Source organism: Thermobia domestica, chromosome 2 (genome assembly GCF_964235325.1).
Source record: "Thermobia domestica chromosome 2, izTheDome1.hap1.1, whole genome shotgun sequence".
Taxonomy (NCBI): domain Eukaryota; kingdom Metazoa; phylum Arthropoda; class Insecta; order Zygentoma; family Lepismatidae; genus Thermobia; species Thermobia domestica.
The window spans coordinates 1,108,817-1,120,847 of NC_137455.1; the positions used below are offsets into that span (position 1 = coordinate 1,108,817).

At 39.3% G+C, this 12,031-nt stretch overlaps 1 protein-coding gene across 2 annotated transcripts in view; it reads right to left on the minus strand.

Moving 5' to 3' along the window:
* Positions 1-12,031, minus strand: part of LOC145679647 (NADH dehydrogenase [ubiquinone] 1 beta subcomplex subunit 9-like) — a 46,088-nt gene that overhangs the window by 9,741 nt on the left and 24,316 nt on the right. Inside the window, exon 1 of one of the 2 annotated variants that reach the window (XM_081750222.1) lies at positions 159-360. The exons of the other annotated variant lie outside the window; for it this stretch is intronic. Coding sequence (XP_081606348.1) covers positions 159-262 — 104 coding nt within the window. The 5' untranslated portion in view covers positions 263-360. Of the gene's footprint in view, positions 1-158; positions 361-12,031 lie in introns of those variants that run through there. 2 annotated transcript variants of the gene reach the window in all.

The following is a 12,031-nucleotide window of genomic DNA, read 5'->3' on the forward strand; positions in this document are numbered from 1 at the left end:
TACACAAGATATAGCAAGAAAGTACGAATTTAAGCAGAAAGTTCTTCCCCCCAATTCCAAAATATGCCCTTCCATAGATTTTACAAACTCATGCCCCATAAAATGAGAAAGCACCAAATTTCCGAACAATTATTCCAAATACTTCCACTTCAACTTACTGATCTTCATACCAGCTTTCCAAGATCCGCAGAGCTTTCTTATACAAACCACAAACGCGTCTTTTATGGGATAATGTACCCCACAGAGATTGATATATCACCATCTTGAATTCCAAAACACCGCTTCTGCAGTGATGCCAAGACAAGTTTTTCTTGTAAATAATCCTTCTTTCTTTCTTGTACACTATTATCAGTGATAGGATGGGTGCCTCAGACGGAACGGCTAGGTAGGCCACAAGTATTATATTGTTCAATTAGAGAAAATGAAGAAGATTGATTGTTCCAAGCCCAATATGGATGGAGGACTATTTCGGTCGGCAGGTAAGTGTCTTCATCAAGGTAGAACTTCATAGATTGATGTAGATCGATCAATGGTCTGAAAACAAGAATTGACGGCTGGGTAGAGAATTCCTCCGTAAAGTTCTTGCAATATTTACGGCTGGGCAGATAATTCCTTCGTAAAGTTCTTTCAACTATTGACGACTGGGCAGAGAATTTCTCCGTAAAGATCTTGTAAAATTGATGACTGAGCAGAGAATTCCTTCATAAAGTTCTTTCAAAAAGAGAGAACAAGTAATTAAGTTATTTTTGAATAGTTAGTGTGAGTAGTAGTGTGTTAGTAGTAAGTGGTAATGAGTTTGTTAGAGGAAAATACCGTTGTGGAGTAGAAAGTTAATAAGAATTCTGATGGCGAACTAATTGTATGTTACTAAGATGTACTAATAGGAAAAAGGGCCAATCCAAGGTAGAAAGTCAGTTGCTGTAGAAAGGATGTCGATGTTGATTCAGAAGATCGCATGCAAACAAGAGGTGGTTAAGGATGCCTATACCTTTGTCGCACCAACAGTGGTAAGTGTCTTCCTTGAGAATCTGAAAAACCTTGGCGGGAGTAAGAACAGTTCCAAACAAGTTGCGATAGTAGGTGGTGATTTCAAGGCGAAACCAATCAGTAATGAAATCTCTGGGTTTGAGGCGGTGAGGTCTAACAATTGTCCAGTAGGATTGGCCAGAACCACGTCTGTTTTGCTGTTGCCATCGTATCAAAGCGAGATTGTATTGACTGTCTAAGAGGTAATAGTAATTTTGATAAGGAAGTTTGATAAAACAAACCTTGCCATCGGTATATGCGCGTTTTGCAGCCAGGTCTACAATATCGCCGTGTTCGAAGCCTACGTGCGTACGCGTGAAACGAAAGTGAACTATGTGGTCTGTAGTCATGAGAGTGTGATGAAGAGTTTAATATTGAGTATGAGCCATGTAGCTTTAGCATTCCAGTAAATACGGGATAGTGATTAAAGCACACTAAGCGAGTCCGTACAAATACAAGAAGTTGGGATATTGTGAGGCTTGACAACTAAGAGGGCTTAGCGAATAGCAAACGCTTCGTCATCGATAATCGAAAAGGAAGCAGGCAATTTGTATTGCATGGTAAGATTGCGAGCAGCAATGAAACCTGCAGCTCCCACAGACAAATGGGGATATTTAGAAGCGTCTGTGTATATAAAAACGGTGTCAAGACAAAGAGGTTGCAGGCAGTCTGTCCAGATATGGTGGTAGACTGTAGACAGTAGCGCTGGTTCATGAATGGGCGGATAATTAGGCGCGCTATACACTACGAGATCAATCCTAGGAAATATCCTAGGATTTATCTTCGGAAAAATGTTATGACATATCTTGTAGGAAATCTTACCCTTGTGTGCCATACACGTAAAGAGTTTTCCTGTCTGATCGAATGACGTTTATCAACATTGTGAAATAGTTCTATTTAATAAAAGTACAAAGTTGAAGAATTACTATGCTAAACCACACTTCCCATCCCACTGATATTAATATCAGGCGCTATATTGTTAAATTGGATACCTCTAAAAAAAAACATAAAAGTCAGAAGGGTGCTGGTATACTTTTGGCGCACCACATTTTAGAAGATTTACGAGTAAAATTTAATACTTTGCATGAAAAGACATATTTATATGCAACATTTTTTTTTTTTGCAAGCAGCATAATTAAATACAAAGTAATAGACCTGTATTTTATGTTTACAACTGTAGAGTTACTAGTGTAAAATCATTATAAATGTTTTTACGACGGTTAAAATAGGTGAGACAAGGTTTAGCAGAAAGGGTCCAGCTATTTTTTCTAAGAAATGTTACAATTTCGGTAGTTTCTATTCACATTAGTTTAGGTTGGTTCACGTTAGTTACGGTTATGTTACGTTAGATTATATTAGTAAATGGATCCAACACAATTTTCAAAAAGTGATAGAATTTCGCTTACTTCTTTTAATATTAGTTTAGTTTAAGTTAGTTAACTTCATTAGGTTAGACTTGGTTAGGTTGTGTTAGGTCTAAGTACTTGCATCTTCATTTCTCCTGTAAATTTTGTATGTTCTGCTTACTTCTGGACCCCTTCTGCGAAACTTTTACCTAAGTGAGTGCATATGAAAGATGACCGGTGATACTATTTTTCACCACCGGTGTATTTCTGCATAGTTTACAGAAGCCATAATTTATGTTTACAAGTGGAGGGCTACTACTACGATACCATGACAAGTGCTATTCAAACTCATATCATTGCCAAAACCCACTCGTTTTCACTACATTCACTGACGCGCCTGCTCCCTTCGCTCACACCCCCTCGGGCCACCGCTTAGCCCTGCTCTGACTCAGTTAAATAGCATTCGTACTTTCTAGAAACAACCTAGCACAACTTGGTTTGCGTTTCTTGCACTATAGTTTCTATACTATATATCTGGACCTCGTATTTGTACGCAAATCGTAAAAGAATTGTAGTTTATCAACAATTGCTTTTGATGGTCCCCTTCAGGGATTTTATCTGTGCTATGTAAGATATTTTCATGTCGGTCAATGCAAATCATTTAGGAAAGTGACAAATTATATTTTTTCAACAATTATTTCGAGTGGTACACCTAAAGTAAACCTGCACGATCAGAAGATACCTCATCAGTTGTGTTTTCACTTGTTTTGTTTTCACTTTTTCTCACCTGATATCGCTTAAATCGAAATCTTATCAATTTTCTTTCCGAAATAGAGCGTGCTCTAAACAAGAGAAATCTCATAGGATCGTTCAGAACACAGGAAATGACATGCGATCTGTTGCCATACACGTTGAGATTTTGACTCTAGGACAAATCGTAAGAGATTTCCTTGGATCTATCTTATTGTGTATAGCCGGCCTTAGGATGGCTGGAATAGTGATAAGATTGGTACTGTACTGCCAAGAATAGCAAGAAATTAAGATCAAGATAGGCTTGTAAAATCCATGGGAGAGCGGTCAAATGGGGGGACATGACGTACTTAAGAGGTGATCTAATTGTTGAAGTCTCTCGATTCGTAAAGAGTGAGTACGACCAAGTCGTGCTAAGATGAATTTACCAGCTAACTTTGGTACTTCTACAGTAAGTAGTACAGAATGGGACTGCTCAAGGAGGGCTTGTTTGGGGCAAAATCGAGGCTGAGAAAAAATAGTTTCACCAACCCGTAGATTATACGGGTCAGCTTCGTGTAAAAATAACTTATGGTAGGGGAATAGAAAATTGCACCATACATAAATTTAGCGACCACACATTGTTTCAAGATGGTCAAAAGACTAAAAGGATGCAGACCCCACTTTTTGGTTGAGATACAACGAAACAAACGAGTAAAGTTATCTACTTTCTGGGTTAAATAGTTAAGATGGTCTTTCGTCTTTAATTTTTATCAAGAATTAAGCCTAGGTATTTGAGCGCAGGTCCATTGGAAGGTTGTATACCAAAGGTGGGAGGAAGATGTTTCCGTCGAGAGAAGATTATGAATCTGGTCTTCTTCCAATTAATGTCGAGGCCATGTTGAGAGGACCAAGAAATGAGAGTTTGAAGAGCAAGTTGCAGCGTCTCGCATCCAGCGTCCAGAGTAGGCGTCAAAAGACGAAGGAACAGATCATCTGCGAAACTGACTATTCGTGCGGGAGTCGTACATTGAGTGAATAAGTCACGAATATAAAGATCAAAAAGAATCGGACTCAATTTACTGCCTTGTAAAAGGTGCAAAGAGGTCATGCGGATAACGTTATAAGAATTCCCAATTTTAATATAGATTTTTCTGTTAATTAATGTGTTGTGTACAATACGTATTGCCAACAAATGACGAGAAGAACCCTAAAACAGGGTAGACGGGGAAAGGTCAACGACACGGTCAAGTCCATTTTCGGTTTTTGAGGTGTGGTCCATACTTAGATGTCGTCTGCTATTCCGGGTAAAGTTATCTGTGTGCTATTCCGTGGTATCATTTGAAACGCGCGTTGTGCTTTGTGTTTCGTGCTTACTTTCGTTGTATTTTTCGAATTAGTGTGTTTTTAATATTATAATATACTGTGGTTTAGTGTAATGGCGAGCTCTAGGAAGAAAGGCGCGACTATTCATAGTGATTGTCGAAAAATACGGTAATAAGCAACATTGTTGAATTCTGTGAATGCGAATCAAGAGAGAAACAGTGTTTAGTACCTCTTGGTCAAGCCACAAAACGTGCTTCTAGAGCTACAGGTTTGTCTGAATCAACTATAAAAAGAATTCGCAAGGAATCTCTTACACGGAAAATGCATTCTCCGACACGAAAATTGATTTCTTCCGGTAAACACAGGAAAAGACCCGATCACAGTAATGTCCTTGTAGATTTGATTTGTGTGTTATAAGAAATGCTGTGATTGATATGTGCGTGTCAGATCACATTGTTCCAACGTGTGCTAAGCTTTTAACTGTAGTGCGGCAAAAAATTCATTTTCCTTGGAAAATAGACTCACTGCGCAAGGTATTGAGACAGTGTGGTTTCATTTGGAAGAGATGTAACAATAGGAGAAAGGTGTTGATTGAAAGACCAGATATTGTAACGTGGAGGAGTAAATATTTAAGAGCTGTCAAGACATATCGGGGAGAAAATCGCGCTCTGATATATCTTGATGAAACTGGAGTCGACAGCAACATTACAACAAAGAAGTGTTGTCAGTCAGACGATGTCGTAGGGGTCCATGCGAATGCTAGTTCTGCATATCGACTCATAGTTGTGCATGCAGGAAGCATTAATGGATTTGTACCGAACGCGTGCCTTATATATAAAGCAGGTAGTAGTACAGGATTTTTATCACGGTCAAATGAATGGTGAGAATTTCCAGAAGTGGGTTAGAGAAAAACTTATCCCAAATATTCCTCCTCAGTCTGTCATAGTAATGGATAACGCTCCTTACCATTCAGTACAAGCAGAAAAAGTTCCTTCGGGCTATAGCTTGAAAACCGATATGCTCTCCTGGCTAAAATCTCGACAAATTAGCTGTGATGAAACGATGAGGAAGGCGGAATTAAACGCTATAATTCAAGCCAACAAACCTCGTGAGAAAACGTATCGTGTGGACAAATTACTTGAAGAACATGGCCATACAGTGCTTCGTCTTCCCCCGTACTCGTGTGATTTGAACCCGATAGAACTTTCGTGGGCCAAGGTGAAAAAATATATACGTGATCATAACACGACAGGGTCACTTTCATTCACAGCACTCCAGGAACTTACCTCAATTGCAATATCATCATGCACTTCAGAAGATTGGAAGGGTTTCTGTCAGCGTGTCGAAAAAAAAGAAAAACAGTATTGGGAGCGGGACGGCTTGATGGAAAATGAGGTAGAAAAAATTTTGATTTCGTTTGGAGGAACAGAAGATAGCGACAGTGAGCCGTCAGATGATTCGGACGGTGCATTCGAGGGTGAAACAGATGATGACAGTGACGAATTGGCACAGCCGTTATCACAGTAAAGGGTAAGTACCTTATTCATTTTGTTTTGGCTCTAATTTTTGTCATACTTGTTATACTAGCGTTGCAACGATATTCCTTGGTAAAACATGAAGGTGGACGTTAGGGATACGAACAAGACAGAATTTGAGGCTGTCTCGACTCGAAAATATGTCGTGAAAGTGATGTCTCGTCTAAAAAATAAATATGTTTCTATTGCAAGCACTCTGTCTCGACTCAAATTTTTTGACGAAAATTCTGTATCGTCTCGTCTCGAGCGAAACCCTAGTAGACGTTACTTAAATGGAATCGCAGGTATCACTATTCATCTCAGCGACTTCGAAAAAACTGTGGAATCGACAGTATCATCGGTCGTTTTCCGTTGGTTGTACGCATATCTCCCTCCCCTCCCCCGCCCTAGGGGTGTTAAATTCGCAGTATTTTTCTGTAGGGTATAAGTGATATTTGTACCAAGTTGATTGGAATTGCTCGAAACTTATGCTGGCACATGCAGACATACACACACACACACACACACGCGCGCGCGCGCGGATACATCATATGATCAAGAGGGGGACTAGACTGTATATAGTCCTCAAATTGTCCAGTAAAGGATAAAATCAACTGCCATTTAGGCCGTGTAAATTTTGAGGTAAAGGGGGAGCGTACTATATCCTCTATAGTTCCCTTGGATCCGCCTATATGTGTATATATACATATAACTAACTAAAAAAACTAACTCTATGGCCTATGGAACCCGGAGGTTCAATGCCGCGTTCACAAAAGCTCTCCACTGACTTCTATCCTTAGCTAACTGCATCCAGTTTCTACTTTGTATTCCAATCTCTGCGAGATCCATCTTAACATTGTCTTCCCATCTGCGCCTAGGTCTTCCTAATGGTCGTTTTCCGATTGGTCTTCCAGTCAAGACTTTGAAAGCGTATCTATTTTCTTCCATTCTAGCTACATGACCCGCCCACCTAAGCCTCCTAGACTTGACGACCCTAACAATATTGGGTAGACCATAAAAATTATGTAGTTCCTCGTTATGAAGTTTCCGCCATTCCCCATTCCCGTTCCTCTTGGGTCCGAATATTCGTCTCAGGATCTTGTTCTCAAATACTTTCAGTCTATGTTCTTCCCTCAGAATAAGCGACCATGTTTCGCAACCATACAGAACAACAGCCATGATTATCGTTTTGCATATTTTAAGCTTCAGATTCCTCGATAGAATTCGCGACGACAAGAGACTTTGAACTGAATATTAACACGAATTCCCTGCTTTTAGTCGACAATTAATTTCTTCGTGAATATGATTTTCGTCTGTTAATATTGATCCTAAATATTTGAAACTATCCACTTTATCAAAAGTATTATTTAATATTTTAACGCATCCATAATTTGCCGTATTGCGGTCCCGACGCACTTCCATGTATTTAGTTTTCTTTGCATTTACTTCTAAACCAATGTCCCTGCAAGCGTTTAATAAGATCTCAGCATTTCTTTCTATTGTTCTCCTATCATCCCCTATTAAATTTACATCATCATCATATGCCATAACCTGGTGAAAACAGTTCAACTGTAGGCCCTGGTTGCTATCTTTGATTTTCCTTATAGCGTATTCCAGAACAAAGTTAAATAATAGTGGCGACAACGCATCTCCTTGTTTCAGGCCATTCTCGACGTGAAAGGTCGTGGACAAAAATTTTCCTACCCGGACTTTACTTTGGGATTCATTTAAACATATCTTAATTAATCTAATTAGGCACGAGGTTGATAGCCTTTCTCGGTATTCCAAGTTCTGTAAGAACGTTGTATAATGTTTCTCTCCTAACCGAGTCGTAAGCCTTTCTAAAATCAATAAATAGTTGATGTACCGGGGTATTGTATTCCCACTTTTTTTTCGAGTATTTGGCGAATGGTAAATATTTGGTCGATAGTTGATCGATTTCGTCTAAATCCGCACTGATAATCTCCAATAATTTCATCTGCGCATGGGGTCAGTCTTGCTAACAGAATATTTGAAAGGATTTTATAGGATCTTGACAGAAGAGAAATGCCTCGATAATTATTACAGTCAGTTTTGTCGCCTTTCTTGTGAATTGGCACAATGATTGATTCTTTCCACTCTTGTGGCAATTCTTCCTTGTTCCAGATAAGGAGAATGAGTTTGTGTATTCTGTTCCACAATTTTTCGCCTCCAGCTAAAATTAACTCAGACGGAATTTCATCTACACCCGGAGATTTGTGTTTCTTTAATTTCCTTATAGCGGTTTCTACTTCTATTCGGTTGGGTTCTGGAATATACGGTTCTGCGGTGTGTATCACCTTCTCTCCACGCACACTAGTTTTTGGTTGCGTGTTAAGCAAATCGTCAAAGAAATATTTCCATCTATTTAAGATGCTATCCGTGTCAGTGAGAACTGTACCGTCAGATTTCTTTAATATATAAGCACGAGGTTGATAGCCTTTCTTAAATTCGTTGATTCCCTTATACATGTCCCGGATGTTTTTAGTTTTACTATTATCTTCAAGTTCCTTAATTTTAGCTTTCAGAAAATCGCGTTTCTCTGTTCTAAAAGTTTTCGAAGTTTCCCGCCTGATATCTGTGAAATTTTGTGTAGTTATTTCATTCGGATTTTATAGCCAGCGTAATTTGGCCTGTTTTCTCTTGTCTGCTAGTTTTATGCATTCCTGGTCGAACCATGGTTTGTTCCTACGGATTTCCGCGTGTCCCAATTTTTCTTTTGCTGAAATTTTAATGCTATCTCTAATTTCAATCCATGTATCGTCAACACTAGTGCATTCCGAGCCTTCTAAAACCGAGAATCTATTCGAAACTTCAATCTGGTATTCCTTTCTTACATGGCTCTCTTCTAATTTCTTTAAATTGAATCTCTCCGTTTTCGGACAATGAATATTACCTTTATTCAACGATAATCTTTTTCGTATTATCGCTGCTACCAGGTAGTGATCAGTGTCACAATCAGCCCCTCTAAACGACCGGACGTCAATTATGCTAGATTGTCTTCTTCTATCTACTAAAACGTGATCAATTTGATTATGTGTTTTTCCGTCTGGTGATGTCCAAGTGTATTTATAAACGTCGCGATGTGGGAATTTTGTACTCTTCACGATTAGGTTTTTGGACTTTCGTTCCCTATAATCGGTTTGAAAATATCCTCTCGTCCTACCTTCGCATTGAAATCCTCTAATAGAATTTTCATATGGTATCGCGAGAGTTGGTCAAATATTCGTTCCACTTCTTCGTAAAAACTGTCTTTTATATCGTCATCCTTATCTTCAGTTGGGGCATGTACATTTAAAACAATAATATCACACCACCGTCCCTTAAGAGTAATAAAAGAAAGTCTGTCAGTAACAAATTCAACCCGTTTAATTGCTGGTAATTTTCGTTTGTGAACGAAAAACCCTGTTCCTAACTAGTGATTTTTATTTCCTTCCCCGTAAAAGAACGTAAAATTTCCGGAATTCTCAGATCCATTTCTTTCCCACCTAACTTCGTGAACTCCTACTAGGTCCATCCTGTATTTCTTTAACTCACTCGTTACGGATTTTAATGCGCCTGCCCTATAAAGACTTCTAATATTCCATGTTCCAAATCTCATGTCCAGTTTCTTTCGCTGAGGTCGTGCCAAGTTATTAGTCCTTGTCCGAGGCTTTTGTGAATGTTTCTGAACAAGTACCTTTTTTTACAGGATGAGGGTGTTAGCCTTACCCAAACCCCCAAGCTGGAGGACCACTCCTAGTCGTCTGTCCGTGACTGCTTATTCAGTATATTCGCAGCTAACCTCTATATCTAGAGGCCTTCTCCTCGATCTGCAACCTGAGGACGCGCCATGCCGTGGTGACAGGAACCCACGTTACACGGGTATATGTGTCCTATCCAAAAATACATGTTTCAGAATCCTAAGGTAGTCACGCAATTTTTATAGATGGGGTTTGGCTACGGGCGTATAATCTGAAGTACTCACCAACTACCTCTGTAAAAATTGTTGCAGAAGTACCGCAGGATACTAGCATAGTTATATATATTTGCATATTTGAATAGGGTACATACTAGTTTCAAAATGAAGTCTTGATCCGACTTCGGTAGGTCTCATAGTTTTGGAGCTATGGACCTTTAAAGTTCTTTTTTTCATGATTTCGGCAGCCTGTAACTCCCGAAGGAAGCATTTGTGCATTCAGATTGGTCTATACTTTTTATTTTATCTTAGTGTCAGGAATCACCTCCCAAACGTTGTCGATGTTATTTTGAAACACCATATATATATATATATATATATATATATATATATATATATATATATATATATATATATATATATATATATATATATATATATATAAGGGTTAGACAAAAATTCTAAAAACACTTCATACAGGACATATAAGTTTGGTCCTCCACTGTAGAACACGTGTTGCGGTTGCCGATCGTTTTTTTGTTTTCAATGTGTCATGTGGACCTTCCTCTCCCGTCAGCAGTAACCAGTTTACCTGTGAGTGTCGTGGTGTGAAAGTGGTGCGGTAAAATGGGCGACTTGACAGACTTCCAAAGAGACATTATTGTTGGTGCCCGTCTGGTTGGAGCTTCAGTGGCAACAGTGGCGAACGTTGTGGGGGTATCGAAAGGCACTGTGTCCAATGTCATGGGCAAACAACGTCTACAAAGCACGAAAGTGGTCGAAAGACAATCCTTTCAGATAGGGACCGGAGAGCATTAAAACGGATTGTAGCTGCTAAAAGAAGACCACTGCAATGAAAATTACGTCTGAACTCAATTCCAGCCTTCAGAACCGGGTTTAATCGAAAACAATGGGACGGGAACTTCATTAAATAAAAATTCATGACAGGTCCGCTATTGCCAAACCCCTGGTCACAGCAGTAAATGCGAAGAGGCGTATCCAATGGTGCAAGGATCACAAGGCGTGGACTCATGAGCAGTGGAAACACGTAATGTGGTCCCATGAATCGACCTTCACCTTGTTTCCAACAACCGGTCGTGTTTACATATGAAGAACGCTGTCGCAGCCCTATGATATTGTTCCCAAATATTGGCCCAAATATTGTTCCCTGATGGTAATGGCATCTACCAAGATGATTTGGCACCCTGTCACGCTGCAAAAACGGTGAAATCATGGTTTGTGGAGCATGACCAGGAGCTATCACACCTCCCCTGGGTCCCACAATCACCAGATCTGAACATCATTGAGCCATTGTGGTCTGAGTTAGAAAGGCGTGTTCGGTCTCATTACCCTCCAATGGTACAAAATTCAACACACCATGATTCAGAAGCTGTATACATCCATTCCACGTCAGATCCAAGCTGTTTTGGACGCAAAAGGAAGCCCCACAACATACTAGGTATGATTTTCACACTTTTGCAAACGTTTAAGATTTTTGTCCCACCCCTCTCTCTCTCTCTCTCTCTCTCTCTATATATATATATATATATATATATATATATATATATATATATATATATATTAAACAGGTAGCCCCGGTTCGCGATTAGCGTTGGACTTTTGCCCATCTTGAAACAGTATACCAACTAGCACAAATGTGTATGCAATATTTCACTTGTTCTCTTGAACGATACCTTGCAAAACCCAAGGATGTTATAAAATAGAGGGTCTGTCCATATTTATCTTCATCCTATTAATTAAAAGAAGCCAAAAAAAGGCTAGCATTGGCACGTCTGATTGGCTACTCTCGTTTCCGCCATATATATTGACTTAAAACATCGCGATCTTCATATGTAGACATGTAGTGCGTCCGTCATTTATTTTTTATTTAAGTCGTTGCTTCAAATTTATATTCTACAATGGTTACATGCTGCACGTATGGGTGTACAAATAGGAGTAAGAAGAAATTACCCGAAGTAACCCTCCCGTATGGACAGATAAGAAAATCACCAATCATAGGATACATATGGCTTCAAGATTATGTGTATGGGCAAATCCTCTATTTTATAACATCCTTGGCGATACCTCCACGTGACGTCGCCGACCGCAAAGTATCCTGGGAAAATTGAGAGCAAAAATGCTGAATCGAGAGTTCCCTGTTTCTTACTGAGTGC